The sequence below is a fragment of the Rana temporaria genome, chromosome 1 (genome assembly GCF_905171775.1).
Source record: "Rana temporaria chromosome 1, aRanTem1.1, whole genome shotgun sequence".
In the NCBI taxonomy this organism is placed as follows: domain Eukaryota; kingdom Metazoa; phylum Chordata; class Amphibia; order Anura; family Ranidae; genus Rana; species Rana temporaria.
The window spans coordinates 410,636,026-410,663,251 of record NC_053489.1 but is presented as its reverse complement, the minus strand read 5'-3'; the positions used below and the strand labels follow the sequence as shown (position 1 = coordinate 410,663,251).

The 27,226-nt window shown below is 46.0% G+C and overlaps 1 protein-coding gene across 1 annotated transcript in view; it reads left to right on the top strand.

The window, feature by feature from the left end:
- Positions 1-4,971: 4,971 nt before the first annotated feature.
- IDUA (alpha-L-iduronidase) overlaps positions 4,972-27,226 on the top strand; it is a 205,583-nt gene continuing 183,328 nt past the window's right edge. The window contains exons 1-2 of the mRNA XM_040324363.1: positions 4,972-5,230; positions 20,851-20,991. Of these exons, the coding sequence (XP_040180297.1) occupies positions 5,100-5,230; positions 20,851-20,991 (272 nt within the window). The 5' untranslated portion in view covers positions 4,972-5,099. The remainder of the gene's footprint in view (positions 5,231-20,850; positions 20,992-27,226) is intronic.

Below are 27,226 nucleotides of genomic sequence, written 5' to 3'. Positions count from 1 at the left end.
TGAGTGGTGGGTGGCACTGGGCACAGTGTACGCTGTACCCTGACACACGCTGCCAGCCAGGCAACTGACTACTATTATATTGCAGTAATATATTTTTTTTTATGTTATCTACTGTGCCACCAAGATAGATGAGTGGTGGGTGGCACAGTGTACGCTGTACCCTGACACACGCTGCCAGCCAGGCAACTGACTACTATTATATTGCAGTAATACAATTTTTTTTTTAAATGTTATCTACTGTGCCACCAAGATAGATGAGTGGTGGGTGGCACTGGGCACAGTGTATGCTGTGATCCTGACACACACTCTGCCTAGCAGGCAACTGCAATTAGATTACAGGGAAAAAAAAGCTGACTGATATACTAGCCCTAAAAAGGGCTTTTTGGGGTGCTGTCCTTACAGCAGAGATCAGATGAGTCTTTCAGGACTGGAGTGGACACTGAAAACACTAGTCTAGCTATAGATTTGCCTATATATTCAGCAGCAGCAACACTATCCCTCCTCTCACTAAGACTGCAGGTTCAGAATGAATCTAAAATGGATGCTGCCCGAGAGGTGGGAGGGTCAGGGAAGGAGGGTATGCTGCTGATTGGCTGGAATGTGTCTGACTGTGAGGTAGAGGGTCAAAGTTTGCTCAATGATAATTATTAGGAGGCGGATCGAACAGCGCATATGTTCGCGCGCATCGGCGAACGCACAAAAATCGCCGCAAATTATTAGCCGGCGAACAGTTCTGTACATCTCTATATGTAAACACACAAATCCCTGTTCTGATAGGGGAGGAGAAACAGATTGTCTGTTCTTACTAAGTAGGAACAACAATCTGGCTCCAATTTCTTAGTGTGTTTAAATCTGCTATTCCTACCCTCAGACTAATAATGCTGCTGTCCAAAGGTGCCCCTGTGCTCCTTCACCCAGAGGGGGGAACTTTAATATAGGAGGTGTTATTGGCCAGATCACCAGAGGGAAAAAAGCATAAAAAAAGAAAAGAAACATAATGCAGCCATCACATCTAATGACTGGTAAGCTGCAATATAATATTTTTTGGGGTTTGGGGTTTAATACTGCTTTAAATTAATAGCACAAGCTTTTGGCCAGGGTGAAGCCTTCAGGCCTGGATGTTAAAAGACAATACAGGCAGAAGCATAGCAGAGTACCAGATTGTCATGTAGAGTGTAGGGATGAGCCGAACACCCCCCGGTTCGGTTCGCAGCAGAAAATGCGAACAGGCAAAAAATGTGTTTGAACACGCGAACACCGTCAAAGTCTATGCCTTAGGGGACATGTATCAATACAAAAAAAAGTTTTAAAAACTGCAGTTTTTTTCAGGAGCAGTGATTTTAACCACTTGCCGCCCGCCATATAGCAAAATGAAGGCGGCAAAGTGGTTTCAATATCCTGACTGGACGTCATATGATGTCCTCAGGATATTGAGCCGTTGCGCGCCCCCGGGGGGTAAGATATATATTTCTTTGAGTCCATATGTTCCGGTATCCCTGCATCCTTATTGGTGGAGGGTTGTTTACTGCACATAAGAAGTCATGTCCATTTTTGCCTCATTTCAACGTTTGAGTTTCAGACACAATTTTTGACACGTGGTGGATGTTTTTGCCATTAATGGTCATGCATGGACTTCCATTATTTGGTTTACACTCTGTATATTTTTATTTTGTGAGACTTCACTGGACATTTTTTACAATTGTTTGCATTGAAATGGCATTCATTATCTATGTTATATGAATACAATTGTTTTATCATTTATTGTATCAACTTAAGCGCTACACATACACCATCCAATTTTTTACTTGCTTTTTTTCATCTAGCTGGCAGCGCAGTGTTACCCACAACACGAAAGCTGAAAATTGATCTGGGCAGGAGGGTGTATAAGTGCCATAAGTGGTTAATAATGCTTAAAGCAAAACAATAAAAGTGAAATATTCCTTTAAATTTCATACCGGGGGTGCCTATAGTATGCCTGTAAAGTAGTGCTTGTCTCCTGTGCTTAGAAAAGTGCCTGCACAAAATGACATTTCTAAAGGAAAAAAAGTAATTTAAAACTACTAGCGGCTATAATGAATTGTCAGATCCTGGCAATACAGATAGATGTCATTGAAAAAAAAAAAAACAGCATGGGTTCCCCCTTAGTCCATTACCAGGCCCTTTGGGTCTGGTATGAATATTAAGGGGAACCCCTGAACTAAAATAAAAAAAGTGGGGGTCCCCTGCAAATTCCATATCAGGCCCTTCAGGTCTGGTATGGATATTAAGGGCAACCCTGCGTCATTTAAAAAAAATGGAGTGGGGTTCCCCCAAAAATCCGTACCTTCAGGTCTGGTATGGATTTTAAAGGGAACCCCACACAAAAAAAAATAAAAAAATGGCATGATCCTCCCTGCATCGGAGGCACACGGCCTAATGATGTGCAAGCTGTTTGACAGTTCTTTTATAACCGAGGGCGGCATTTGGATGTATGCTTTGGGTCAATGTAAGGGTAAAAGAGGAAGTTCCTCTTCATGTTCAGGTTTCTAGCAAAAGCCTGAAGGCTTTGTGCCAATATTAACTGGTATTTGGCAATCCTATTGGAGGCCTAGCATCAGGAGGAGCAGAGAGGAGACACACTACAGAGAGTACTCCAGGAGAGGACACCGGAGCACACCACACTGCTCTCACCGCCCTCATCCATTGTAAGGACAGCGGGAGGTGGAGGGGAAGTTAGCGTTGTGTCGCACCTTGCGGGGGGTAGCTAACAGTTGTGCTAGTGCCAGCCAGCACCCCGCCCCCCCATAAAAAAAAACACCAGCCGCCACTGAGATACACTGTTTCTTGTATAAGGCCTGATTCACATCTATGCATTTTTAGTGCTTTTTGCATTTTGCAGATTTGCACTACAAAAAGTGTTCCATAGGAAACCATGTTAAATTGACTGTAGTACAAATCTGAAAAGTGCAAAAAGCACAAAAAATGCACAGGTGTGAATGATTTTGGAAATGTGGGGCAAGCTGGAAAACCAGCATCTGATTGGCACCCGATTAGTGGTTGCAGCCAATGACTGCAAGCGCTCACTGGTGTGTTCTGCCGGGAAGGGGGGGGTGCATTCCCCCTGTACAAACACAATAGCTCAGTGGGGAGGTCGCTGGACTAACATTGCATAGTTAGTACAGCAAGCTTCTCCTGGGCTCCTTCGTTTTTTTGTGTTTTCTGCTTCACTGATTAATGTTCTCCTTGCCCAGCCTGTCAGTTTAGGTGGACGGCCATGTACTAGCTAGTTCCTTCCTGTTTCTTCCATAGTTGGTGCTAGGCCTCCTTCACATGGCATTAAGAGCTGGTCACACTCGCCTGTCATCGCGATCCCTGAAGGAAGACCGGGTGACGATGGGCTTCATTCTAAATGCATACTATAACATTATGCCATTGCAGGGTGTCTTTTTTTTTTCTTTTCTTTTTTCAGCCGTGGTTTACTACTGCTTTAAAGTGACTGTAAAGTCTCATCTAAGTGGTTTTGCACAGAGCAGCCTGGATCCTCCTATTCTCAGGTTCCTCTCCGGCGCTCCTGGCCCCTCCCTCCTGTCGAGTGTCCCCACAGCAAGCATCTTGTTATGGGGGCACCCGAGCCGAGCTGCAGCTCTGTGTGTCTATTCAAACATGGAGCTTCGGTTTAGCCCCGCCCCCTATCTCCTGATTGGCAGCAGCGGGAGCCAATGGCGCTGCTTCTGTGTCTCAGCCAATCAGGAGGGAGAGCCTCAGACGACTGAGGGACTCGTGGACATCGCTGGACAGAGAGGGGGCTCAGATAAGTATTAGGGGTACTGAGGGGGGCTGCTGCACAAAAAATGGAACTTCCGCTTAACCCACTCCTCGCCCCCCTACATGCCACATTTGGCATGTCATTTTTTTGGGGGGGGAGTGGGGGCTCCAGGAGAAAGGGACTTCCTGTCCCACTTCCTCCTTCTGCCGAGGGGCTGGAAAGGCGATTAGCTTAATCGCCTTTTCACAGCCCCTCCCTGTAGGCGAGCGCCTGTCCAATCGGACGGCGCCGCGCCACTCGCGCCTGCGCACTGCCGCTCGCGCATGCGCAGTGGGTGCCCGCAGTGGGTGCCCGACCGTGAAGCCGAAAGCTGTCACTGCCGGGTGCCCACACTAAGAATGAAGACGCCGGTCGGCGAGGGGGGGCAAGGAGCGGAGCCCCGGCCGGCGCGTCGCTGGAGCAGTGGAGCAGGTAAGTGTCTGTTTATTAAAAGCCAGCAGCTACACTTTTTGTAGCTGCTGACTTTTAATAAACTTAAAAAAAAGGTGGAAAACCCCTTTAATGTATTGAACCACTTTAATACTGCTTTAACTCTCATATTGGTTTCTTTATTTCCAAAAAAAATTTGGCAAAAAATTAGGTCATCTTGGGGGTGTCTACCTTTCAAAAAAGGGGTAACTTCAGGGGTTTTTGTACTGTCCTGGATTTTTTTTTTATATGTTTACAAACAGAATGAAAAACTGTTTTATTTTCAGCTTTTTTTTTTCTTATTTTTTTTGTAGAAAAATAAATAAAGAGGTTATTAAATCAAAACAAAATCTATCTATCTATCTATCTATCTATCTATCTATCTATCTATCTATCTATCTATCTATCTATCTATCTATCTATCTATCTATCTATCTATCTATCTATCTATCTATCTATCTATCTATCTATCTATCTATCTATCTATCTATCTATCTATCTATCTATCTATCTATCTATCTATCTCCTAGTCCTAGTCTGTTTTGAATTTACTGTTGCTACAAGCCTCTGTGTAGTATTTTCGCTGTCAGTCTTTATTACCTTTGTTTTCAGTTCTTATATTATTTTGAAATAACTACCAAACAGCTTTCTCTTAGTAGCAGCCTGAGCAGCTTTGGAAGAAACCATCGATTTCACAGGGGGAAATGTATTTCCTTTTTGCCTTGTGATTGGTGTATTCCTCAAGCTGTGCTCATGCCCCCCCTCACTGAATAACATAGGAAGTGGCTTACTTTGAAAGCAGTTTACACACCAGCTAAGGAGGCATGGGAAAGTTTTGTTTTGACAAGATTGTCTCGCTTGTTACATTTTAATGAACAAATAGGATATGGGAGCACTGTATATTCTTCTAGCAGCTGGTCTGCTGCCAGGCGTAGTGCTTTCAAATTATGTTATTAGCATAGACCCGACTAAAGATAGAAAACCGATGAAGCATTTCTGGAAAAGCACCGGATTTTGGTAAGTCTCATGGGATTTTTGGGAAAATTTAAATCTGTTGTTCTAACACTATTCTATGTGGGTATATTATATTATTATAACTCTTAATAATGAGGATAAATGTAGTGTAGATGCAATGTAACAGAACAACCATTGCACAAATGTGCTGAGAGGTTGGAAAGTAACGCCTATGGCAATGAATCTTGTTGGAAAACGGAAGACAGAAGCTGGAGCAGATGTGCATGGCAACCAATCAGCTTCCGTCTTCAGCTTCTTCAGTTAAGCTTTGAAACTGAAAGCTGGAAAATGATTGGTTGCCACTAGGGATGAGCACAGGCATGTCTGTATTCTAGTTCGAACCCATCTGAGTGAGCCTGGCAGGAATTTGTCACTCTACTGGGCCAATCAGAAGCATCTGAGACATCCCCCTCACCGCAGCCCCACACTAGGGTTGCCACATCATCCCTTTAATCAAGGACACACATTAAAGCGGAGCTCCACCCTAAAGTGGAACTTCCGCTCATCGGAACCCTCCCCCCTCCGGTGTCACATTTGACACCTTTCAGGGGGGAGGGGGGTGCAGATACCTGTCTAAGACAGGTATTTGCACCCACTTCCGGGAGTCCTCTCTGTGGGTATTCTGCGGGTAGTGCGTCACTTCCCGCAGCCGCCCGTTCTGTTCTGGGAAACACACGGCTCCCAGAACACAGCGGGGACCAGTGAGGACGGCGCAGCGAGACTCGTGCATGCACCATAGGGAATCGGGCAGTAAAGCCGGAACGTTTCACGTCCTGATTCCCTTACCAAGGATGGCAGTGGGGGCAGCAAATAGACGAGCGATTGCTCGTCTTCTGCTGCAGAGATCGCTTGACTCTAGGACAGTTAAGTGTCCTAATATTAAAAGTCAGCAGCTGCAGTATTTGTAGCTGCTGGCTTTTAATATTTTGTTTAATGCCGGAGCTCCGCTTTAATTACACACGTTCCATGGCTGATTAAGGTGGTAATTAAACTCACTTGGTGCCTTATCTGCATTAAAGAGGAAGTAAACCCTCTAATACATTTCTTTAAAAAAAAAAACCTGCAAGAGAAAGGCATAATGAGCTAGTATGCACAGCTCTGGAAACGCATTGCACAAACCTTTCTGCAAGGCCCCCCGAAGATGTTTCATCCTCTGCTCCCTCTGCGAAGGCTGGATAAGTTTGCAACCTTACCCTTGCAATGTGGATCAAGAAGGGTTGCCAGACAGTAATGATCCCTCTCCTTGATATCACGAATCCAAGGGTCCTTTTGCAGGATTAGGGAAGCTATGCAGCGAAGGTTTGCTGAGGCATTCGGTGCGGAGTCCTCTGGGTCACTAAGGATGACATGATCCACAGCCACCTCTTCCCAGCCACGTACAAGTCCATGGGTTTCTGGGGACTGAAAACGATCCCTTGAAGACTGCTGCTGATGCTGAGTGCTAGGCTCCACCTCCATGCTGACACAATCCTCCTCCTCCTCCTCCTCCTCTTCGTGTGTGGTCGGCGGGCCCGCAGGAATACTGTCTGGATAAAGGGGACCTTGAGAGGTAAGGAAGTCCTCTTCTTCCTCCCTCTGTTCTGCCTTAAGTGCCCTATCCATTATTCCATGCAGCGTGTGAATAAGACAAGGAAGACAAGAAGGACAGTATCACTGATGCATGCACTGTCACTGCTCACCATCCCCGTGGCCTCCTCAAATGGTGACAGGACAGTGCATGCATCCTTGATCCGTAGCTACTGGCGTGGCGAAAAAAAGCCTAGCTCTTCTGACCCTGTCGTGGTGCCATACTCACACAAGTACTCATTGATGGCCCTCTGCTGCGTGTACAGCCGCTGCAGCATTGCCAACGTTGAGTTCCACCTTGTGGGCATGTCACAGGTGAGTCGGTTCTTGGGCAGGTTGCATTCCTTTTGAAGGTCTGCCAGCTAAGCGCTGCCATTATATGATGGGCGGAAATGCCCACAGACTTTTCTGGTCTGTCTCAGGAGATCCTGTAAGCCCGGGTACCTGCACAAGAACCGCTGCACCACCAAATTAAGGATGTGAGCCAAACAAGGAACATGGGTCAAGTGTTCCTGTCGGAGGGCGGAGAGGAGGTTGTTACTGTTGTCGCAAACCACCATTCCTGGCTGAAGCTGGCGTGGCATCAACCACCTCTGAGCCTGCCCCTGCAGAGCTGACAGAATCTCTGCCCCAGTGTGGCTCCTGTCCCCTAAGCAGACCAACTCAAGCACCACATGGCATACGGAGCACCGCTGGTTCAGAGGACAAATCGGCAGAGGATGAGGCCATAGAGGAAGAAGAGGAGGGGTGGAGGAGAGAGGTGTGACAGAATCACCACTACTAGCATTTTGGAGGCGTGGTGGCGGAACAAGCTCCAACAATACTGCACCCTGTCCTGCATCCTTCCCAGCTGCAAGCAGAGTTACCCAGTGCGCCATGAAAGAAAGGTAATGTCCCTGTCCATGCCTGCTGGACCATGAGTCAGCGGTAATATGCACCTTACCGCTGACCGCCCTGTCCAAAAAGGCCAAGACATTGCCTTCCACATGCCGGTAGAGAGCCGGAATGGCCTTCCAAAAAAAAAATGGTGTTTGGGAACCTGCCTGTTACGTACCTGCCGGATGAGCCTGACGTGCAGTGGGAAGGCCTTTTTGTACAACCCCGGCTCAAGGGCCACCGATGTTGCAACAGTGGCCGCAAGAGCCTGGCGGTGTATGGGTGCCTGGTTCGTCTTTGGTCTTGTCAGTCCAGCTGGTGCAGCAGGAAACAGGAAGCAGGATAGTAGATGCAGGGCTGGGGAGACACTGATAGGTAGATTCACGTAGGGGCGCCTAACTTTAGGGCGGCCTAGCCTAGTCTTTTTAGGCTACACCGCCGTAAATTAGTTAGGCTAGTAGTGATTACTAAACCACTTACCTGCTAATTTTCGGCGGCGTAGCCTAAAACGAGCGGGCGTAAGCGCGCCTAATTCAAATGACTTGGAGGGGGCGTGTTGTATGGAAATGAGGCTCGACCTCACGTTTTTTTACGTTTTTTGACACTGCGCATGCGCCGGGCGACTACATTTCCCAGTGCGCATTGCGGCTAAGTAGGCCGTACAGGCCTATTGATTTTGACGTGTACGAAACGACGTAAATCCCGATTCGCGGACGACTTGCGCAAACAACGTAAAAAATTCAAACCTTGTGGCGGGAACGGCGGCCATACTTAACATTGTTATTCCACCTCATAGGTGGAATAACTTTAGGCGGCCTATCGCGTACGGAAACAACGTTAATCGACTGCGGCGGGCTCGCGTTCGTTCAGGAATCGTCGTAAATGCTCATTTACATAATCTACGCCGGCCGCAATGGAATCGCCACCTAGCGGTAAGCCAAAACATTGCAATCTAAGATAGGACGGCGCAAGCCGTCCTATCTTAGATATGTTTAAGTGTATCTGTTAGAGAATACACTTAAACATAGATCGGCTTAGATTCAGAGTTAGGCAGGACTGGTGCAAGGATTTTTGACACCCTAGGTGAAACCTCATTTTGCCGCCCCAATTGGCTCCACCCCTGACTCCACTCCCTTTGCCATGTGACTGAAGGCGGCGCTATACAGGAAGCTTCCTCAAGCGCTGGCTCCAGTGCTGTGCTGCGCCTCTAATTACACTACCGCTCAGACAGAGCAGCTGCCGGAGACTGAGTTAGTTACATGCTGCAGCTTGCAGAGCAAGCAGACACGGAGGAAAACCAGCGGCCGGGCGCCCCTAGGCAGCAGTGCGCCCTAGGCAGCTGCCTAGTGGTAGCACCGGCCCTGGAGTTAGGTTGGCTTATCTGTAGATAAGCCGGCCTAACTCTTTGTGAATCTACCTATGAATACGTAGTCAGACAAGCCGGGTTAGGTAACAGACGATCAGATGTAGGTATAGACGACAGGCAGAGAATGGTCAGGATACAGGCAAAGTTTGGTAATAGGATATCAAGCAGTGTAGAGCTGACCGTGGTCACAAGGCAGGCCGGGATCAGGATAACAGAGATCAATCGTAGTCAAGCAAGCCGGGTCAAACACAAGAAACAGATCAGATCACAGGAAGTCACGGGAACAGGTATGCGCTGCAGATCAGACAGCGAAGACACTGTGCTGCTGAGGTGTTTAAATAGGGCAGCCTGTTGTCAATCACTGAAATCAGTCTGCACCATTAACCCTTAAGTGGCAGATCCATGACACTGCCACTGAGGTACCACAGATTCCATAAATTTGCGAAAGTGGGCAGAGTCTACCAGCTGAAAAGGCAGCAGTTGAAGTGCTAGCAATTTAGCCAAACTAGCGTTCAGACACTGAGCATGTGGATGGCTGGGACCGGATTTCTTTCGATAGTTTAGCAACTGGGGTAGGACAATTTGTCTGCTACAATCAGATTTAGGTGTACCGCTAGCAGATTGCCCGCAAGTGCTTGGGACACCTAATTCTACACCTTCATTACTCAGTGCAGATTTCTGAGAGGGCTGAAGGTATATCGGGGTTGGATATTCCGGCTGATGAGGAGCAAGGAGAGGTACGCTCAGAGGCGTACTAAGTAGGGGGGCGGGCCGCACCGGGTGCCACACACTGGGGGGTTGTCAGGCCGGCACCCCCCTCCGCAACTGAAGAGGACCTAGCGGAGACAGCGGGCTGCATGGCGCGGTGACAGGCAGGCTAGTTATTCTATTCCCGCACTGTCCACAGAGCACTGTCATGTGTGAAGCAGCGCCGCCACCCTCCTCCCCCCCCACCCGTGTGCGGCTGTCCGCTCTGACATGTTTCCTGAAACCACTGAGCAACCCCCCTTCTCTGCTCTGCCTCTGTGATGCATGTACAGTGTCCAGCACCCCCCTCTCTCCGCTCTGCTTTGCCTCTGTGATGCGTGTACAGTGTCCAGCACCCCCCCTCTCTCCGCTCTGTGATGCCTCTGTGATGCGTGTACAGTGTCCAGCACCCCCCCTCTCTCCGCTCTGCTCTGCCTCTGTGATGCCTCTCTCTCTCTGACCCCCCTCTCTCTGACCTCTCTCTCTCTCTCTCTCTCTCTCTCTCTCTCACCCCTCCCTGACCTCTCTCCCTCTCTCTCTGACCCCTCTCTCTCTCACCTCTCTCTCTCTGACCCCTCCCTGACCTCTCTCTCTGACCCCCCTTTCTCTGACACCCCCTCTTTCACCCCTCTCTCTCTGACCCCTCCCTGACCTCCCTCTCTCTGACACCCCCTCTCTCTCCCTGATCTCTCTCTCCCCCCCTCTCTCTGACCCCCCTGTCTCTCTGACCCCTCCCTGACCTTTCTCCCTCTATCTCTCTGACCCGCCTCTTTCACCCCCTCTCTCTCTCTCTCTCTCTCTCTCTCTCTCTCTCTCTCTCACCCCTCCCTGACCTCTCTCCCTCTCTGACACCCACTCTCTCACCCCTCTCTCTCCGCCCCCTCTCTCTGACACCCCCTCTCTCTCCCTGATCTCTCTCTCTCTCTCTCCCCTCTCTCTTCCCCTCTCTATCCCCCCTCTCTCTTCCCCCTCTCTCTCCCCCTCTCCTCTCCCCTCTCTCTCCCCCTCTCTCTCCCCCTCTCTCTCTTTCTCTCCCTGACCCCCTTGCTCTTTCTTTTTCTCTCTCTCTTCCTCCCCTTGCCAACAACAGTCTGTTTATCTCCTGTTTTAACTCATTCCTTCCCATTATCTGCCTATAAACAGAATTACTTAATTAACTTTATTAAGGCAAAATATTTATTATACTGCAGTTTACCAATTCTTAGATGGGTGGCTGCATTAGTTTTTAGGTTTTCTCTTTTATATTCATCTGGTGATCTGGCAGGATATTTTGTAATGTAAAGGGGTCCAGAAGTGCAGGGGGTTGTGTAATGTAAAGGGGTCCAGAGGTGCAGGGTGCTGTGTAATGTAAAGGGGTCCAGATATGCAGGGTGCTGTGTAATGTAAAGGGGTCCAGAGGTCCAGGGTGCTGTGTAATGTAAAGAGGTCCAGAGGTGTAGGGTGCTGGGTAATATAAAGGGGTCCATTGATGTAGGGAGCTGTGTAAAGGGGGTGCAGAGGTACAAGGTGCTGTGTAATGTAAAGGGGTCTAGAGATGCAGGGTGCTATGTATTGTAAGGGGTCCAGTGGTGAAGGGTGCTGTGTAATGTAAAGGGTCCAGTGATGCAGTTGTGGAGAGGGGGTACACCGTAGTGACAAAGAGATATTGAAGGATGCAAGGGGCACAGTGGGGTGTTTTTACATTTTACCATGGGGGTGCCAGATATAGGATCTGCCCCGGGTGCCAAATGCTCTAGGTACGCCCCTGGGTACGCTTGTTCTTTGGTGTGGGTCTTTTAAGTACTGCATGGGAGGTCGACATATGTCTGGTCAAGCATTTGGTGCCCAAGCGGCTACTGTTTTGGCCACGGTTGACACGTTTGAGACATATGTTGCAAACAGCAGCGGTGCGATCTGTTGCACATGTCTCAAAAAACGCCCATACCAAAGAACTTTTCAAAACACGCAGGGAGTCAGCAGCTCCCTGCACATGCGTAGCACTGCGGTGTGATGCAGTTGGGTGGCTGCCCTTAAGCTGGCCCCTGGAGGGTATCCTGCCTCGTTGGAGATGTGCTTCCTCCTCCTTTCTTCTATCAGGCACCCCCTCCCTCCTCGTCACTAGAGCAAACTTGGCAGTATGCTGCAGCTGGGGGAACATGACTGCCAGTTTCTTGTCCTTCTTGGGCACCCCTCTCTCTGGGCTTACGTTACTGCCTTCATCCTCGACTTGTTTACCATCATCGGAGCCTTCATAACGCTGCGCATTCTCCTGCAGCATGTACCCGACACCGTGGTCGAACAGTTCTGGGGACTCCCCAGGACATGATGGTGGGGCTAGGGAAGGAGTGACTGATGACATTGAGCCGATGGAATAGGCTGCTTTGGCAGCTGCATTGCCAGGCAAAGTACTCTGAGCCTGGGTGACAGAGGATGAGGAGGATGTCTTTGTTATCCACTCTACCAACTCTTCTGCATGTTGTGGCTCAACACGGCCAGCTGCCGAAAAAAAGGACAAGCGTGCCCCACGTCCACGTGCTGAGGATGCACCATGCCCACGACTAACACTGTTGGCTGTAGACACAAGGCCTGCTTGGTGGCCTTCCAGACATGCTGTAAAATTGGATTAGCAAAACATCGCCTGAAGTTTGCTAGAATGGCCTGCAGTCAGATATAGGCTTGGATAGAGTAGAATGCAGTGGATATTCATATGTGGGAGACTGTTAGCCAGATTCACGTATGGCGGTGTATCTTTATGCCGGCGTAACGCATCCCATTTGCACTATGCCGACGTAACATAGTGAGGCAAGTACTGTATTCACAAAGCACTTGCTCCCTAAGTTACGTCGGCGTAGTGCAAATGGCCCGGCGTAACCCCGCCTAAATCAAAGTAGGCATGTAGTGGGCGGGCTTCATTTAAATTAACCGTGACCCCATGTAAATGAGGGCCGTTGGTACGGCGCATGCGCGCGCATGCTCAGAATCACGTCGCAAATACTCATTGCTTTCGACGTGAACGTAACCTACGCCCAGCTCCATTCACGTACGCTTACGCAAATGACGTAAAATACGACCGCTGTTCCATCGTCCATACCTTGCATGGGCTGCGCCATCTTTTTGGTGGTTTATCTTTACGCCGGAAAAACGCCTTACGTAAACAGCGTATCGGGCACAAGTACGTTCGTGAATCGGCGTATCTAGGTCATTTGCATATTCAACGTGTAAATCCACGTACACGCCCCTATCGACCAGCGTAAATATGCACATAAGATACGACGGCGTAGGAGACTTACGCCGGCCGTATCTTAGCCAAATTTAAGCGTATCTGGTTTCCAGAATACGCTTAAATATACGGCGGCGCGCATTCGGACTTACGATGGCGTATCTACTGATACGCCGTCGTAAGTCTTTTTGAATCCGGCTATGTGTGTGTGTGATTATATATATATATATATATATATATATATATATATATATATAGTGCCTTGCGAAAGTATTCGGCCCCCTTGAACTTTGCGACCTTTTGCCACATTTCAGGCTTCAAACATAGAGATATAAAACTGTAATTTTTTTTGAAGAATCAACAACAAGTGGGACACAATCATGAAGTGGAACGAAATTTATTGGATATTTCAAACTTTTTTAACAAATTTAAAAACGGAAAAATTGGGCGTGCAAAATTATTCAGCCCCTTTACTTTCAGTGCAGCAAACTCTCTCCAGAAGTTCAGTGAGGATCTCTGAATGATCCAATGTTGACCTAAATGACTAATGATGATAAATAGAATCCACCTGTGTGTGTGTGTATGTATGTATATATGTATATATATTTTATGCACTGCAGATCACTGAATAACCTGCCTGCCTGACAGTATATTAGAAAAAGTACCCCAGGAACAGCCTGCAGTCAGATCTAGATACAGTGGAGATATATATATTAAATGCACTGCAGCTCAATGAATCACTTGTAAAAACAGAACAGTGCAGCACAATTGTAAACAGAATATAGTCCATAAATATTAAAAATCAAAAAGTCCAAGAATAAAGTGCATGTGGAAAGAGCACATAACAATAGGTGCAGTGAGGAGCAGGACGTTATGAAGCTGGTGATCGTGATCCCTCCACCACAGGTATAATAGCCTCTCACCTCATATACTTGACCTGAAACAGGTCGCAAAGCAGCAAAGATCACACTCCAGAAAACGCTCGCTAGTCAGCTGGTGCCAGACCCAGATGTACTCCAGAGCATATGCAATTATATAAGAAAATAATCTAGTGCTCTCCGTTTGAATGTTTTAATGAACTAAAAAAAGTAGTACTACTTACAATGTTCAGCACTCTAGAACCGAGTGCCAGCATAAAAGTGTGCGGTCTGTTTCAAACCGAAAAGATGGCCGCTGGTGACGTCAGACATGACTCCTCCCCCCATACGCGGGACTTCTTCAGCGTGGGATTGAGTACACGTCAACGGCCTGCAGTGTATTAAAATAGCCATGGTAACCTTCCATCTATGAATCACACTCCCTGAGAGAGCGGCCCAATCACAGCTCACATAATTTAAAGAACTTTTAACACCAGGAGAGCGGTTCATAAGACAAGGGAATACCCGACTCAAACAGAAACAATAAAGTGCTTATACATGGTGTGTATAAAAGGAGACAAGCGCATCATCTTCCAATACTTGAAAGGGAAAAAAGAACCTCATTGCACCATTACAGCCCCCTGTTTGGATCATCGTGAACGGGATCGATTCCGTTACCTCACGATTAGGCCAATATTTAGATTTCTTTTTGCAACCTCTTGTCACAAGAATGAAAGCATATTTAAGGGATACGATGCAAATCATTCTGATTCTTGATACTCTTCCATGTACCCCTACTAGTATATTGGTTACTGCTGATGTAGGATCATTATATACTATTATCGATCATGATGTAGCCCTAGTCTCAGTCAAATGGGCATTAGCAGGGACTGATCTAAATAAGGAATATATACATTTTCTTCTTGAGAGTCTTGAGTTCTGTTTGCTTAACAATTATTTTTGGTTCAATAGGCAAAACTATTTACAGACACGTGGTGTTGCCATGGGTGCCCGGTTTGTTCCCAGTGTGGACAATCTTTTTATGGCCCACTGGGAGGAGGATGTCATTTTTCAGATTCACCCACCTCAGTTGTCTTGTTACAAGAGGTATATAGACGATATAGTGATGGTATGGGAAGGGTATATGCCCAGTTTTCAATTGTTGATGGATAAATTAAATGGCAATACCAAAAACATCAAGCTCACTTGGACTGTAGATAAACAGCAGATTACCTTTTTAGATTTAGACATTTTTAAGAAAGACCAGAAACCATTTTAAAGCCACTGATCGCAATGCATACATCCCTCTAAATAGTTGCCACCACCAATTGTGGTTGTGCAATATTCCGAGAGGTCAGTTCATCAGGCTCCAACGTAATTGTATGTCAGAAGAGGAATTTTTATCCCAGTCCCAGGATTTAGCTACCCGTTTTAGACAGAAAGGTCACTAATGCCAACACTGAAAACACTGGCTGGTGGTTTTCGGGGTCTGCAGGTGGGGGGCTTATCCGAATCTGAAAGCTCCTTTTAACAAGGAGGCCCCCAGATCCCAGCCCCCCTATGTGAATGGGTATCGGGTACATTGTACCCCTACCCATTCACAAAAAGTGTCAAAAAATAAAAACCACAAGAGACAGTTTGTATAGTGAACATGAGTTAGACTCGAACTCGAAGCTCATCCCTACAGACCACTAAACTCCTTTTTTTGGCGGATCGATTTGGAGGTAGGACACAAGTTGGTTTACATCTGCCACTCCTTAGAGGTGAATGGAGGGTCCAATTGGATTGGACTGACCGTGTGAAAGAGGCCCAAGGCTGCTTTCACACTGATGTACTGTGGTTTACCCACACCGGGGGTACAACGCAGTGTACATTTTGTCTCTCCTGCACTTTACAATACACTTCTATTATATTCTGCAAGCTCACCACTGCAGAACAGATATACCCAAATATACACTGTGGCCCGGATTCAGATAGATTCGTCTTTCTATCTGCGGGCGTAACGTATCTGAGATACGTTATGCCGCCGTAACTGGGCACAAGTTCCGTATGCAGAAAGAACTTGCGCCCTTAGTTACGGCGGCGTAACGTATGTGTGGCCTAATTCAAATGGGGATGTTGTGGGCGTGTTTTATTTAAATTTAAGATGACCGCGTGTATTTTAAGTTTTTTTGTGAACGGCGCATGCGCCGTTCGTGAAAGAATCCCAGTGCGCATGCTCGAAATTACGGCGCAAAGCCTCATTGGTTTCGACGTGAACGTAACTTCCAAAAAGCCCTATTCGCGAACGACTTACGCAAACAACAAAAAAATTTCAAAACTCGGCGCGGGAATGACGTCCATACTTAACATTAGCTACGCCTCATATAGCAGGGGTAACTTTACGCCGGAAAATCTGAATCGGCGTAAATACCTAATTAGCATATTCCTTGCGTAACTATACGGAAGCACCACCTAGCGGCCAGCGTTAATATGCAGCCTAAGATACGACGGTGTAAGACACTTACGCCGGTCGGATCTTACGGGAAATCTATGCGTAACTGATTCTCTGAATCAGGTGCATAGATACGACGGCCCGCACTCAGAGAGACAACAGCGTATCTGGAGATACGCCGTCGTATCTCGTATCTGAATCCGGCCCTGTGATTTTAGTATTAAACTGACCTTTTTAATATCAGTATTCTATTCTATTCCATCCCAGAGCAGGAGGTCGCGGGCCACATCAAAGGGCTTCGCAGGCCACTGGTTGGGCACTCCTGCTTTAGGACATCCTATATAGTCATTATTATGGTTGCTCTGTGTCCCGTGATGTATGATAAAGGAATTAGGATTTTTCCATCATACTTATCTGTAAAATCCATTTCTTGGAGTACATCACGGGACACCATTTTGGTGATATTCATTACTTTGCTACAAAACTGAGGTCCTTACTGTGTAAGAGGGGTTATATAGGGGTGGACTGTTTGACTCTCTGCCAGTGTCCATCCAACTATACAAAGGGGATCGAAAGTTTGGGCACCCCAGGTAAAAATGTGTATTAATGTGCATAACGAAGCCAAGGAAAGATGGAAAAATCTCCAAAAGGCATCAAATTACAGATTAGACATTCTTATAATATGTCAAAAAAAGTTAGATTTTATTTCCATCATTTACACTTTCAAAATTACAGAAAACAAAAAAATGGCGTCTGCAAAAGTTTGGGCACCCTGCAGAGTTAATATCTTGTACTGCCCCCTTTGGCAAGTATCACAGCTTGTAAACGCTTTTTGTAGCCAGCCAAGAGTCTTTCAATTCTTGTTTGAGGTATCTTTGCCCATTCTTCCTTACAAAAGTCTTCCAGTTCTTTGAGATTTCTGGGCTGTCTGTCACGCACTGCTCTTTTAAGGTCTATCCATAGATTTTCAACTATGTTGAGGTCAGGAGATTGTGAAGGCCATGGCAAAACCTTCAGTTTACGCCTCTTGATGTAATCCCCCGTGGATTTTGAGGTGTGTTTAGGATCATTATCCATTTGTAGAAGCCATCCTCTCCTTAACTTCAGCTTTTTCACAGATGGCATCAAGTTACCATCCAAAATGTGCTGAAATTTTATTGAATCCATTTTTCCTTTTACTTGTGAAATGTTCCCTGTGCCACTGGCTGCAATACCACCCCAAAGCATGATTGATCCACCCCCATGCTTAACAGTTGGACAGAGGTTCTTTTCATTAAAGGGTCACTAAAGGAAAAATATTTTTTTGCTGAAATGACTGTTTACAGGGTATAGAGACATAAAAGTTAACTGATTCCTTTTAAAATGATTAAAAATAGATTAAATTCAATCATAAAATGTGCCTCTAGTTTCACTTTCGGTTTTAAACTGGTTTCATGTTTCTGTGAAGTAAAGAGACCCACGGAGCAAAAACAAACAAATCCAGGGCAGTGTTTTGTTTTTAAATGAATCTGATTGGTTCTGAGGAGTTTTAGACAAACAGCTTGGACCACAGTGAGAAGCTCGCATGAGATTTTTCATAAGTAGCCAGACAAGCAGGAAGTGTGGAGATCACAGCAGAATTACAGCTACTTCAAAGCAAAAACGAACAATGAGGACATGAAACCAGTACTGCAGTAAGGTAAAGGAAGCTATTTAGCTAAAAAAAAATTCCTTTAGTGATCCTTTAAATTCTGTGCCCTTTCTTCTCCAAACGTACTTTTGCTCATTCCGGACGAAAAGTTATATTTTAACCTCATCGGTCCACAGAACTTGTTTCCAAAATGCATCAGGCTTGTCTATATGTTGATTTGCAAAGTTCAAACGCTGATTTTTGTGGTGAGGATGTAGAAGAGGTTTTTTTCTGATGACTCTTCCATGAAGACCATATTTGTACAAGTATCTCTTTATAGTGGAATAGTGTACCACAACTCCAGTGTCTGCCAGATCTTTCTGGAGGGATCGTGCAGTCAAACGTGGGTTTTGAATTGCTTTTCTCACAATCCTGCAAGCTGTTCTGTGATATTTTTCTTGGTCTTCCAGATCTTGCTTTAACTTCCACTGTTCCTGATGACTGCCATTTCTTAATTACATTCCAAACAGAGGATATTGACATCTGAAAACGCTTTGCTATCTTCTTATAGCCTTCTCCAGCTTTGTGAGCGTCAACTATTTTCAGTTTCAGTTTTCTAGACAACTGCTTAGAAGAACCTATGGTGCTGATTGTTGGGGCAAGGTCAGATGAGTCTGGGCATTTAAAACCTTTGAGATTGACATCACCTGATCTTCCCAGACGATGATTGAGAACAATCCATGACACTGGCAGGTCTCAGCTTTGCAAAGGGGGCAGTGCATGCTATAAATTCTGCAGGGTGTCCAAACTTTTGCAGACGCCATTTTTTTGTTTTCTGTAATTTTGAAAGTGTAAATGATGGAAATAAAATCTAACTTTTTTTGACATATTATAAGAATGTCTAATCTGTAATTTTGGAGATTTTTCCATCTTTCCTTGGCTTCGTTATGCACATTAATACAAATTTTTACCTGGGGTGCCCAAATTTTCGATCCCCACTGTAAGTGGCGTGTAACCAGGATCGTCTTAATATTATCATGGGCCCCTGGGCAAAGTAATGCACTGGGGCCCCTACCAGCCTGCCCCAATTGACACACCTACTCTCAAGAATTAAAGTATAAATAGCTGATAGAATTACACATATATTTTTATTATTATTAGTACTTTCAATTAAAAGGGGGGAGGGGGGTTGATGAGGACTTAATACTGGGATCAGGACACAATACTGGGATTAGGACAGCACAGTACATGTTCCGGGATGCTGCCTGGGACATGGTCATTCTGGGACAACTTGGTAAAAAAAAAGTGGGACAGTTAGCAAATCTGGTATAATGCAATTATCGTGGGGCTTCTATATACTTGGGGCACTGCCCAGGGGTGCCCATGCATTAAGATGACCCTGTGTATAACCCATATAGTCATCATTATAGTTGCACTGTGTCCCGTGATGTACTCCAAGAAAAGGATTTTACAGGTAAGTATGACAGAAAAATCAAAACTTTTAAAAAACTGTGTTACACTATACCTGCCTGGCGTGCCTCTGTCCTTCCTCTCTTCTTCTTTTGAGCCTCTTTTTTCACTACATAACATGTGTAGCTCTACCCCCGGAGGAGCCGCTGATTAGATTTGGGATCGGCGTATTTAAGTTACCTCTGTGATGTGTCTAGGGGTGATGACGGCAGTGAGAGCAATGACGGAATGTCCAAACAGTTGACTGATGTTTTCAATGCTTTTTATTAATCCTGGTCAACACGACCAACAGTCAACTTGAGGTAGACAGCACAGGTTGGTGAAAGAAGAAGAACTTCACAGATTCAGGCCTTGGATGAGGAAAGCAATCCTGCCTTCAATAGTTATACTTTCTCATGTCGCCACTCCAGCCGGAGTGGGTAAAGTGCCCCTGGACAGACCTCTTTCACAGGCCTGGCAGCCAGAGCGCCACTTAAACTTCTGGGAAAGGAACAAGTCTCTGCCACAGACTTGGCTCTAATAGGATTTTAGATTTAAGGATGAGACCTCTGCCACAGGCCTAGTATAAGGTTTAGTTAGTAGAGCGAATCCTCCCAGTATATATTTTTAGGGTTACCGGCCGACAGTTTGCCGCATACAACCTGTCAGTGTCCAGTCACCCAGATCCCCGATGGTTCGTTCAAGCCCTATTGGATCACCTGCCTCCGGGTTCTCCTCAGAACGATCCCCACCGAACAGCACCCAGCTTTGGATCTTCTCAATAAAGATGGGGGACCCAGTAAGTCACTGGGGCCCCTTTTGTAGCATCAGATGCTCCGGGCCTTAGGAGCCCAGAGTCAGGAACTCTGCGTAGCACGTGCACCCCGGCCCGGCAGGCCATATCGCCGGGGCCCGTGATGTGCACACACCCTAAAGGTGGGTGCGGCACCCGGAACCCGCGAAAAAAAAACCTAGCCCAGGCCTCCGCCACAGAAATACTCCTCCCCAGCATGCCCTGTGAGGGAAAACTCCTCTAATTGGCTGCTGGGGAAAAGCGGCTCCGCCCGAACCCCTCTGGCGCCACCTACCGTCCAGAGATGAGACAGCATCTCTGGAGAACAGAGTGACCCACAGGACAACTCGGGGTTGGCGACAGCCAAATTTAACTAAATCAAACACAGATGAGAGCAAGTAAGTCTCTCATCCCACTAGATTTTAAATAGCACCTGTACTGATAAGTACACATGCACTACACATGTAACGGTGCTTGGTAAATGAGCAGAGAATGAAGACTGCTCATGTTCGCCTCTCCAAAGCCTAGGCGTTAACTGACTTCTAGTCCAAAGATTAGAATCGGTAGGGCTACATAGACTTTTTGAGATAAAAACGTTCAACAGGTATTTTATGCAATTAAAAAAAATACAACAATGGTATCTTTTATCATTCCAAAATTAAGCAAATAAGAGGACATTACTTTGGTTTACCTACAAATAAAGATATGTAATTGTGCTTTTTTCCAGCCCTCCTTTACCACATAATCATTCAGAAACCTATTTTTTGGGAAAAGACCAAAGACTGAACCTGGCATATATATCTTCAGTCCCTCATGGTGGCATCAAGCAAGTCCGAATGCACTGGTTACTGGACCTAATTACGTTTAAGTAAGTGTATAAGTTAATAGGTTTATGTGTTGTTGTTTTTTTGGTCTTGAATCTTACAGTATACAAAAATGCATATGTTGGTATGCTTTGCTCATTGTTGTTACAAAAAGCTAGAAAAAGCTAATGTATTATTGGAATGTAAGTACACAAATAAGCAAACCAGGTACATTTATTGATGAACCTTAAAAAATACACTTTAGGGAATATCAGTGTAACCCCATCAGTGCAGATCAGTGGAGCCTATCAGTGCCTCCTCATCATAGCCCATTAGCACCCCCTCATCTGCACACATTTGCATTTTTTTTTATAGAAACTAAGAAAAAAAAATCCCTTTCACAATTTTTGGTCCCTTTTTTTACGCTTGTTTAGCAACATATAAAAAACCTAGTGGTGCTTAAATACCACCAAAATAAAGCTCCGCCTGTCTCAAAAAAAATATGCTAGTTGAATTTGGGTATAGTGTTGCATGAACGCGCAATTGTCATTCAAAATGTGACAGCGCTGAAAGCACCAGGAATTGTACACTAGGGGCCAGATCCACAAAAACCTGACGTAACTTAAAAAATCCAATTTAAGTTACACTGGCTTAAAGTTTCTACCTAAGTGCCTGATCCACAAAGCACTTATCTAGAAAATTCAGGCTGTGTAACTAAAATTCCGCCGGCGCAAGGCGTTCCTATTCAAATGGGGCGAGTCCCATTTAAATGAGGCGCGCTCCCGCGCCGGCCGTACTGCGCATGCGCGTCGGCCGTACTGCGCATGCGCGAAGTTACGTTACGCCGAGTTTTGAGGATCGCGACGGCTTAAAGTTGCGTCGGGGAAAAAAAAAATGACAGCGGCATGCATTCCTGAGGGAGAACTCCATGCCAATTTTCAAAGAAAAAATCGGCATGGGTTCCCCCCCCAGGAGCATACCAGGTCCTTAGGTCTGGTATGGATTGTAAGGAGACCCCCCCACGCCGAAAAATTGACGTAGGGGGTCCCCCTACAATCCATACCAGACCCGTATCCAAAGCACGGTACCCGGCCGGCCAGGAAGGGAGTGGGGACGAGCGAGCGTCCCCCCCCCTCCTGAGCCGTGCCAGGCCGCGTGCCCTCAACATGGGGGGGTTGGGTGCTCTGGGGCAGGGGGGCGCACTGCGGGCCCCCCCACCCCAGAGCACCCTGTCCCCATGTTGATGAGGACAGGACCTCTTCCCGACAACCCTTGCCATTGGTTGTCGGGGTCTGCGGGCGGAGGCTTATCGGAATCTGGGAGTCCCCTTTAATAAGGGGGCCCCCAGATACCGGCCCCCCACCCTAAGTGAATGGATATGGGGTACATCGTACCCCTATCCATTCACCTGGAGGCAAAAAGTAAAAGTTAATAAACACACAACACAAGGCTTTTTAAAATAGTTTATTATTCTGCTCCGGACGCCCCCCCTGTCTTCGTTATTAGCTCAATTACCAGGGGGGGCTTCTTCTTCCGCTCTCCGGGGGTCTTCTTCCACTCTCCGGGGGTCTTCCGCTCTCCGGGGGGGCTTCACCGGACTCCGGGGGGGCTTCTCCGGACTCCGGGGGGCTTCTTCCATCTTCTCCCCTCTTCCGCTCTTGACTCGGCGAACCCCGGTTCTTCTTCAGCTCTCCGGTGCCTTCTTCTTCAGCGCTGGCTGCCTGCTATGTTTGTGTGTTAGCTCGATTTCAAACAGGCAGCCGGCGCGGTCTTCTGTGGCGTCAGGGTCTTCTGGTCTTCTGTTCTTCCGATGTTGCCTCGTCGCCTGTTGTCGCTGTAATGATGGAAGCGCGCCTTGCATCCCATTTATATAGGCATCGCCGTCCCATCATGCTCCGGTAGGTACCCACGTGGTGGGTGCCTACCCACGTGCACCCACCACGTGGGTACCTACCGGAGCATGATGGGACGGTGATGCCTATATAAATGTGATGCAAGGCGCGCTTCCATCATTACAGCGACAACCGGCGACGAGGCAACATCGGAAGAACAGAAGACCAGAAGAGAAGATGACGCCACAGAAGACCGCGCCGGCTGCCTGTTTGAAATCGAGCTAACACACAAACATAGCAGGCAGCCAGCGCTGAAGAAGAAGGCACCGGAGAGCTGAAGAAGAACCGGGGTTCGCCGAGTCAAGAGCGGAAGAGGGGAGAAGATGGAAGAAGCCCCCCGGAGTCCGGAGAAGCCCCCCCGGAGTCCGGAGAAGCCCCCCCGGAGAGCGGAAGACCCCCGGAGAGTGGAAGAAGACCCCCGGAGAGCGGAAGAAGAAGCCCCCCCTGGTAATTGAGCTAATAACGAAGACAGGGGGGGCGTCCGGAGCAGAATAATAAACTATTTTAAAAAGCCTTGTGTTGTGTGTTTATTAACTTTTACTTTTTGCCTCCAGGTGAATGGATAGGGGTACGATGTACCCCATATCCATTCACTTAGGGTGGGGGGCCGGTATCTGGGGGCCCCCTTATTAAAGGGGACTCCCAGATTCCGATAAGCCTCCGCCCGCAGACCCCGACAACCAATGGCAAGGGTTGTCGGGAAGAGGTCCTGTCCTCATCAACATGGGGACAGGGTGCTCTGGGGTGGGGGGGCCCGCAGTGCGCCCCCCTGCCCCAGAGCACCCAACCCCCCCATGTTGAGGGCACGCGGCCTGGCACGGCTCAGGAGGGGGGGGGACGCTCGCTCGTCCCCACTCCCTTCCTGGCCGGCCGGGTAGCGTGCTTTGGATACGGGTCTGGTATGGATTGTAGGGGGACCCCCTACGTCAATTTTTCGGCGTAGGGGGGGTCCCCTTACAACCCATACCAGACCTAAGGGCCTGGTATGCTCCTGGGGGGGAACCCATGCCGGTTTTGTTTTTTACAAATTGACGTGGAGTTCTCCCTCGGGAAAGCATACCAAATGCCGTCGCTGCAATGGGCCTTTACAAGGTGTGACTAACTTTACACTTTGTAAAACGAGCCCTAATTTTACACTTGCAAAATAACACTTACGGCGCAAAAAAGAAGCTAGAAAGCTTTGTGGATCGCCTTAAGTGCTAATTTGCATACTAGCAACGGCATTTCGACTCGAAATGCCCCCAGCGGCGGATGCGGTACTGCATCCTAAAATTAGGCAGTGTAATTCAATTACACATGCCGGATCTTCTGTGTAACTTTGGAAAAAGCCTTTTGAGGATCGTTTCCAAAGTTACACACAGACTGAACAGCACTTAAGTCGGAGTATCTCTTTTGAGGATCTGGCCCTACAAGTGCAAACATATGTGTACATAAGGCCTTAATGCTAAGCAGTGTTCCTAAAGCAACACCTCAGCAATTCCTATTTCAGTACCTTGCTTGTGCTTTAAAGTGGTTGTAAACCCTCCACCGGAAGTTACACCTACAGGTAAGCCTAGATTAAGGCTTACCTGTCAGTGTTTGCAATATCTCCTAAACCTATACGGTTTAGGAGATATTACCCAAAAGGTATACACCGTTGTCTACGGCGCATGTAGACTCCAACCTTAAGGTCACATGCCTTAATTCTTTGTTTCCTACTTCCCTTTTTATAATTTCCCCCTTACATAGTTGGTAAAGTTGAATAAAGACACCAGCCCATCCAGTTCAACCTGTGTGGATGTGTTTGTTAATACCATTTCCAATATCCCTGTATATTGCATTCACTAAGATTGCTCATCTAAGAGTTGTTTAAAATTTTCGATACTCCCAGTGGACACCACCAAGGGAGTTCCACATCCTTACCGCACTGAGAGTGAATAACCACTTATTCAGTTTATGGTTAAACCACTTCTCAGCCAACTGTTAAGCGACCTGAGTCTTAATAGTTTCCTCCTTATGTTACAATCACCATTAAGATATTTGAATATCTCTTCTACAGGTAGAATAAGTTTAATTTTTGTAGTCGTCCCTTGAAAATTAGGTCCTCCATGTCCCTTATTAGCTTTGTGGCCCTTCTCTGGACCCAGTTCCAGCACATCCTTCCTGAGGACTGGTGACAAGAACTGGACAGCATACTCAAGATGTGGCCGGACCAGAGATTTGTATAATGGTAGAATTGAGTAAATACCCTTTTTAATGCAAGCTAATAGTCTTTGCTTGCTGCAGCTTGACATTGTATGCTATCTCTGAGCCATCTACTAGGACCCCCAGATCCTTTTCCATCCTGGATTCCCTCAAACGTTCTCCCCCTAGCGAGTAACATCAGTTCCTATTTTTAGCCCCCCAAGTGTATTGCCTTACATTTTTAAGCTTTAAACCTCATTTGTTAGGTAGTTGCCTATCCCTTTATTTTATTAAGGTCTTCTTCATTTCTTCTTTCTACATCCTGCTGTTATTGCCCTGCTTACCGGTAACTTTGTAATATCGTCAAACACTGAGATTTGAGCTTTTTATAACAACCTCTATATAATTTTTTAATAATTAAACAGAATTTGTAACCAGAGCCTTGGGGTACCCCACTTACAACTCTATCACCACCCTTTTCACACTGCCCTTTAACCAGTTTTCTATCCAGGTACATAAACTCTCGCCCATGCCAACAGACCTCAGTTTGTAAATTAACATTTATGGGGAACTGCATTGAATGCTTTGACAAAATCCAAATACACCACATCCACAGACCTTCCTCTATTTAGGTGATTGCTCACTTCCTCATAGAATGTTAACAGATTGGTCTGGCAAGAATGATCTTTCATAAATCAATGCTGATTACTACTAAAGATACTGTTTTCATGCTCAAATTCTTGGATATATTTCCTTATTTTTATAATAATTTACATACTATTGACTGGCCTGTAGTTTCCAGGTATATATATTGGACCCTTTTTAAATGTTGGTACCACGTTGGCTTTTCACCAATCAGTTGGCACCATTCATGTCAGTAAGCTGTCCTTAAATTGGGTATAACGACTGGCTATAACCTGGCTAAGTACTTTGAGGACTCTCGTATGTAAGCCATCTGGTCCTGGTGATTTATTTACGTTAAGTTTTTCAATTATTTTTTGTACACTGGCTTCTGTTAGCCACAAGTGTGCATTCTGTGTTATGTTACTAACAATACTATCTTGTTTATTATTACCCCTCCTTTTCCTCTCTAAAAACTGAGGTGAACAATGCATTTAGTACAGTTGCCTTCTCCCTGTCATTAGTTGTACCCAACGTCCCCCAATTATCCTTTATTGGGCCAATATGCTCTGACCTTGCTTTCTTACTTTTAGTATGTTTAAAAATGATGGGGGGGGAAGATTTATTTTTTATTCTCCTTCACTATGTATCTCACATGGTCTATTTTAGTTGCCCTTATTGAACTCTTACATGGTTTATTGCATTCCTTGTAGTGTTCGAATGCCGACAATGACCCATCGCCCTTGTATTTTTTAAAGGCCAATTTTTTTTACCTTTTATATACCGTATAAGAGGAGGTAAGGGATCATTCTGTACAATATTGTTGCACAGAGCAGGTAAACATAAACCTTTTTTATTTTAACAAACTGCACCTACTTGTATATCTGTGTCTTCTCTAGTTTAAGCAGAGGCATGTACTTATCGAAATCAGTGTTCCTATGAATTGGATACTGTACATTGAAAGGCAATGAAAGAAAGTTTTGCATGCTGTGTTTTTGTAAATGTGACCTACATTCTGCAAGTAAAAATTTTGCTCAAAGTGGCTTTTCACAGACAGTATAAAATACATCCAAAATGAACATAACACTTGCATGCAGTAAAAAGGAACGGAATACCCAAACAAATCCAAGCAGAGGGTAAGCATAAAATACACATGAGTAAATCTGAGCGTCCATTTTATTCACAGTATAAATTAATCTCTGTGTACAAAAATAAATGTACAAAATTCTGTGGTAAATAATTTAAAGGAATCTTTAAAAGAATATCTATTAACTTTTTCTGTATTTAGATTTTAGGTACATTAAATTCAATTCACAAAAGAATAAAGATTTTTATTTTCAGCCACGTGACTGAAATTTCCTAATTTTATTGGAGCTGAAGATAACTGTCACTTTTCTTTTTAATGAAGAAACCTTGCACTGATGTGTTTGCAAACAATTGCAGTTGGTAGCATGATCCAGATATAAACCTACTAGGATTTAATCATTGTAATTCAGTACCAGGCTATGGGATTTTTGCCCTGACCAGGATTCTGCTTAAAGCAGATCTAAACCCATTACCTAAAATGTAATGTTATGCCGCGTACACACAATCATTTTTCGGCACGAAAAAAACGTTTTAAAAA